The sequence below is a fragment of the Cryptomeria japonica genome, chromosome 8 (assembly GCF_030272615.1).
Source record: "Cryptomeria japonica chromosome 8, Sugi_1.0, whole genome shotgun sequence".
In the NCBI taxonomy this organism is placed as follows: domain Eukaryota; kingdom Viridiplantae; phylum Streptophyta; class Pinopsida; order Cupressales; family Cupressaceae; genus Cryptomeria; species Cryptomeria japonica.
Genome location: NC_081412.1, coordinates 73744044 through 73750043, shown reverse-complemented (window position 1 = coordinate 73750043; position 6000 = coordinate 73744044). Strand labels below are relative to the sequence as shown.

The 6000-nt window shown below is 35.3% G+C and overlaps 1 protein-coding gene across 1 annotated transcript in view; it reads right to left on the bottom strand.

Moving 5' to 3' along the window:
- Positions 1–1389: 1389 nt before the first annotated feature.
- The window catches only part of LOC131857525 (uncharacterized), a 107051-nt gene continuing 102440 nt past the window's right edge, over positions 1390–6000 (bottom strand). The window contains exons 3-5 of the mRNA XM_059210187.1: positions 5668–5756; positions 1635–2194; positions 1390–1505 (exon numbers count right to left, since the gene is read on the bottom strand). Coding sequence (XP_059066170.1) covers positions 1390–1505; positions 1635–2194; positions 5668–5756 — 765 coding nt within the window. The remainder of the gene's footprint in view (positions 1506–1634; positions 2195–5667; positions 5757–6000) is intronic.

Sequence of the window (6000 nt, the reverse complement as noted above, 5' to 3'; positions counted from 1 at the left end):
TCAGGATGGCCTCCATCTCAACTTTTTCCATCATTGGGGTAGAATCTGTGATGACATGAACATGGGAAATTGCATCCTTAGCATTCAAATTTCTTTTTTCCATCATTCAGCATGGACAGAAGGACCTCAAAACTGACTTGAATCCCCAGTAACTTATCAAATTCACTTAGAGAGAAATCCAAGATTCTGATTGTCGTCATATAGATAGCAAGGAATGTCAGCAATTCTAGTAGAAATGAGATCAATCTCATCATCACCTTCCTTCCTTTCTCGTTCCAGCTCTGCAATCATCAATCTTATTGTCTCATTTTTATGAGACCACAATGACAAGATTTGGATATATTTTTCTCTTGTGGGGACTACTTTATTCTCCATAAGGATTTCTATTCTGAAGTCCTCCATTTTGCACCAAAGGGTTGCACTTCTCTCAATATCATCAATTTATTGAGATAGTGAAGTATTGATACTTTGCATTTGACTTTGAATTACTTCAAAATCAACCAATAACCCAATTGCTGAACTTAGAAGATGAGACCCCTCTTATTTCAATTGTGCAATCCACTCATCTACTACTTAGGCCTTGACTCCCACCTGTTCAACTTTCTTTAGAGCCTCAGAATCTATTAAGGAACCAATAGGCTCGATTTCTTGGGAGGATTGTGTAACCTTGAGAAGAACACTGGTATATTGCTCACACTTTTGTTTTAACTCATTCTTCTCATCTCTTTCCTGATCAAATCTCTACAACAAAGAGTCAAAAGTAGTTTGAGAATCCAACTTAATGCTCTCATGCATTTCCACTCCAAGTTCTACAGTTTGCATTGTATAGTCCTTGAGTTGTATATTATATCTACTTTTATCTAATGATGGCACCATGACCTCATTATATTTCCTCTTAGTAGTTGGATCTACTAATACTCGAGAAATAGTCTTTGGATTTTTTATACCTTTGGTCTTTGGGGGAACCAACTTCTCAAAATCAAACTCATCGGATAAAATCACATGTTTGTTTCTCTTGGGTGCTACTACCTCCATCCAAGGTGGTAATTCTGGATTGGCAGTTGGAGTAGTAACTTCTTATTAAGTACCAATTGGTATTTCAGGAGCAAACTAGCTTGAACTTGTAATGGTTGTGGATGTTGTTATTGGTATCAAAGTGAAAATAGCCAATGACATGCCAGTTGATGTAGTAATAATAGCTACTAATAACACCTCTTCAGTTACAACCATAGATGGGAGAGTGGAAGGTGCAGTGGAAATAATTTCAGCACTTACCAGAGGTGGAACTTCTGTTATGACCATTGTAGAACGTAAAGTCATCATGTGTTGTTCTACAAATGCTTGCTCCATGGTTTCAAGAAAATCCAACATTGAAGATTCAATGATGGTTTAAGGAATATCATCTAAACTAGAAAAAATGGATAATGTGAAAAACTGTTGAATAGCTTCTGACTGTGTCATGTCCATATCTAACTCCTCATCATCAAATCCCTCATCCTCTTGATCTGAGTCAATTTCAATAGAATGAATAACAAATTCTGGATGGGTTGGTGCTTGTGAGGTGGTAGGGACATTAATCTCACCATGATGTGCTGGCTCTTCAACCTATGCTTCCTCTTGATGAGGAATTTCACCTTCTTCTGACTCCTTTTCTTTTTCAGTCTCTTTAGTAGACTGTTGTTCTAACTCTTTTGTGGTTGTCTCCTGCGTTGCTGAAGATGACTCACCTTGTTTAGATCCCTTAACTGTGAATTTAATTTTGGGGCCTTTTCCCTTAGATTGGGTTGCAGGAGCTGAGGATGGTGCTTGCTGATTTTCTTTTCTCTTGGTCCTTGTTCCAGTTGTAGTTGTCTTACCAACTAGACCATCAATATTGTCATCATCTCTAGAACTAGCAGGAATTTGTTTCATTCTAAGATTCTTCTTCAACAACCATGCATTGGTATTTTCTAAAATGGGGTAAATTCTTTGAGTAATAGACTTTCTCTCCTTCTTGGACCATTGCACCAGTGGGAGTGGTGAATCAACAATCTTCTTTTCATAATAGACTAGGTCTACTATGTCATCGGTATCCTCCATGGTCATTGGGATTTTTGCTAGATCCAGATTTTCAATCTGCTCTAGGGTAAGATGATTGAAATCCATTCTTCTTATGTCTTCGGCATCTTCAAAATCTGCCCATACATCTTCAAACCTAAAAACATGGGTGTAGTTTCTTTTGAGCTTATTCTTCATGCCACGAAAATCAAAATTATTTTATTCTTTGAACCTCCTCATAGTATTCCATTGCATATCTTCTTTCATGTTCTTGGCTTTGGGATTAGGTAAAATTGAATACCGACCAATAGATTTTGGGAACTTCAATCTAGTCGTATGTGGTTGTGATTGGTTTTCATGCACAAAAATCAATTGCTGACACAGCTCCTGTTAGGGTAACCAGTGAACAACTCAGAGGGGGGGTGAATATGTTGTTAATTGATTATAACATTTAATCCACAATATAACCCTAGATAAATCAGAGTACTCGTAAAGCATGAAAAGATACCAGTAAACAATACAACTTAACAATTAACCAGATAATCAATGCAAAGTAACCATACCACATAACACCGTGATTTGTACGTGGAAAACCCAGAATGGGAAAAATCACGATGGGAAGCCTACCCATAGTCAGATGATACTTCTATAGAAAGTATGTGTTACAATGAGAGTCCTGCACTTGCAGGAAGGCACACTACCTAGAGCATATTGTTCATTACAAAAAGAGTCTCACTAACTACAGAGAGGCTACAACCTTCTCAAGATAAATGGATAATAGACCAATAGAGTGAATTTCTAGAAATAGCATCTACTATGTCTGATTATAGTCCTGGTTAAGCTCAATGTCAGAGGACTAAATCCTCTTCTAAAATCAATCTGATCACCAATGATCTATCAACTCCTCTGCCTGAGTGATATTACAATATTCACACATTACATTCCTTGACCATGATCTTTTCAATAACCATGATACTTTACAAAGAGTTTCCTCCTCTCATTTATACAAACCTTAAGGCCTAAACCAATTAGGTTGGCCACCTAAAGATATTACAATTACATAATTCCTTATTACATTGATATGACATGTCAGTTTAAGATCAAAACAATAATACCAAATCCATAAAACATCTCGAATCATCCAAATAACATGTAGAGTACACGCTAACATGATACCAGTCCATAACCTAGATAGATACCGAAACTATTCTCGGTCCACCATGCCAAAGCAATATCTTCAAGCAATTAAAGCACAATCAACAAACATCTTCAACATCCTGAAATCTTTGAAGAAGTTGCACCAACATCAATTGTGCATCCTGTCATGATTCCTCAATGAAAGCTCTATCAGTAAAGCCATAAACGAGTGTTAGTAAGGGTTTACCAGAGTGTATGATAACATCCAATTACAAAACCAATACCAACTGACCAAAACATGCTTATGGAGCATATAACTCATGAAATGCAAAAAGCATGTCAGAAGTGTCAAACAGATAATCTCTTTTGGCGATAACACTAGATCTTATACCAGAAACCTATCTATCGGTAACAGTTAGTATTGACATCAATGACAAAATATAAATGCCATGCATAATCAATTCACCCATAATGCCAACAATCTCCCCCGTTGGTATTGATGGCAATACTAGATGTGAAAAACATCTAAGTACCAAAAAATACCAAACAAGTCTCCCCATATAGAAGACAACCAACAATCAATATCTCTTCCCCAATGAATGATATCAATGTAAGGCTCTGAACAAATCTCTCTCCCCAATGTATAAAACTTTTCTTTTATTTTCATAGCAATATCTCTCCCCCTTGGACATCAATGCCATAAACCCTGACAAAAATATCAAAGCAATGGTATAAACCTCTGAATCTCAAAGCTGACTACACCCTCTGAGTAGTAGCACCACTCATTAGTGCCATAATGGATAATGTTCCTAATAATGCATACTAGACTAATGACAAACTTCATCAATCAAGTCTCTGCTAGAGGGGCAAAAACCCCTAACCTATCTCTCAAGTATTCAAATGATTCCTTAGATAGGGGTTTAGTGAATATGTCTGCAATTTTTTCTTTAGTGTTCACATAAACCAATTTGACTTCCTTTGCTTCTACCTTGTCCTTCAGAAAGTTATACTTTATTGAAATATGCTTAGTCTTGGAGTGAAATACTAGATTCTTGGACATGTCAATAGCTGCAGAGTTATCACAGTAGATAACTACCAGTTCACTACAATTCACCTTAATATCCTTCAACATTTTCTTCATCCACAAAACTTGAGTGCAATTAGTTGTTGCTGCAACATACTCAGCTTCTGCAGTAGATAAAGAAATGCATGACATTTTTTTTTCTTATCCATGAAACCAGTTTCTTTCCAAGAAAGAAAGCTCCACTAGAAATGCTTTTCCTATTGTCAGTATCACCTGCCCAATCTGAGTCAGTATATTCACATAAAGTGAAATCATTGTTTCTAGAATACCATAAACCATATTTTGTTGTTGCTTGAAAATACCAAAATATCCTCTTTACTACACATTCATGGTTTTCTTTAGGATTACTTTGATATCTTGAAATAATACTTACTACAATCATAATATCAGGTCTAGTCTAAGTTAGATATAACAAACCACCAATCATAGATTTATACCTTGTCGGATTTACTAGTGAAGAAGTATCCTTGATAGATAATTTCTCACTTGTAGCCATAGGAGTACTTACGGGTTTGGAATTATCCATACCAAATTTTTTCAACAATTCCCTCAAATACTTAGTTTGACATATAAAAATGTCTTTTTTAGTTTGAGTAATCTGTAAACCTAAGATAAATTTCATCTCACCAATCACAAACATTTCAAATTCATTCTTCATGTTGTTAGTAAATTCCATGCACAGTTTATCTTCTCCTCCAAAAATGATATCATCAACAAAAACTTCAATAATTAGAATATCATTATCAGCAATCTTATAATATAGATTACTATCAGCACTACTTTTAGTAAAACCAAGCTTCAAAAGATATTTATCCAACCTTGCATACTAAGCTCTAGGAGCCTGTTTTAAACCATATAAAGCTTTCTTTAATCTGCAAACCATGTCTTTGTCATCTTTCAGTGTAAATCCATTAGGTTTCTTAGTGTAAACTTCTTCCTCAAGCTCACCATTAAAAAATGTACGTTTGACATCCATTTGATAAACCTTATAGTTCTTACAAGCTACATAGGCAAGAAATAGTCTAAGAGCTTCAATTCTAGCTACAGGTGCAAATGTCTCACCATAATCAATTCCTTCCATTTGAGAATATCCTTTACAAACCAATCTAGCCTTGTTCCTTATAAGTTGACCATCCTTATTCAGTTTATTTCTAAAAACCCATTTAGTTCCAATATCATTCTTGTTTTTAGGTCGAGAAACTAAATACTAAGTTTCATTCTTCTCTATTTGATCTAATTCAACTTCCATAGCTTTTAACCAATGTTTATCCTTACAAGCTTCAATAATAGTTGCCGGTTCAACTTGCAAAATAAGACATACCTCTTCATTTGCCAATTTTCTTCTTGTCATTACTCCCTTGTTTCTATCTCCAATAATTTGATCTTCAGAATGATTTAATCTTACATACCTTGGAGTCTTTTGAGCTTCAGGTTCATGACTTTGATCATCAGTCACAGTTGAATGTTCAGACTGTGTCAGTGTAATTGTTTTAGCTTCCTATACCGATTGAGGCATTGTTGGCTTAGTTATGATCATTTCCACTACTTGTTCCCTCTCATATGATATATAATGGTTTTTGTATTGTTCATCCACTTTCACATTAGCACTTTCCATAATTTTTTGTAATCTTTTGTTATAACATCTATATGCTTTGCTCTTAATTGAATAACCAAGAAATATCCCTTCATCACATCTAGGATCAAACTTTCCAATTGAGTCATCTCTTTTGATATAGCATTTA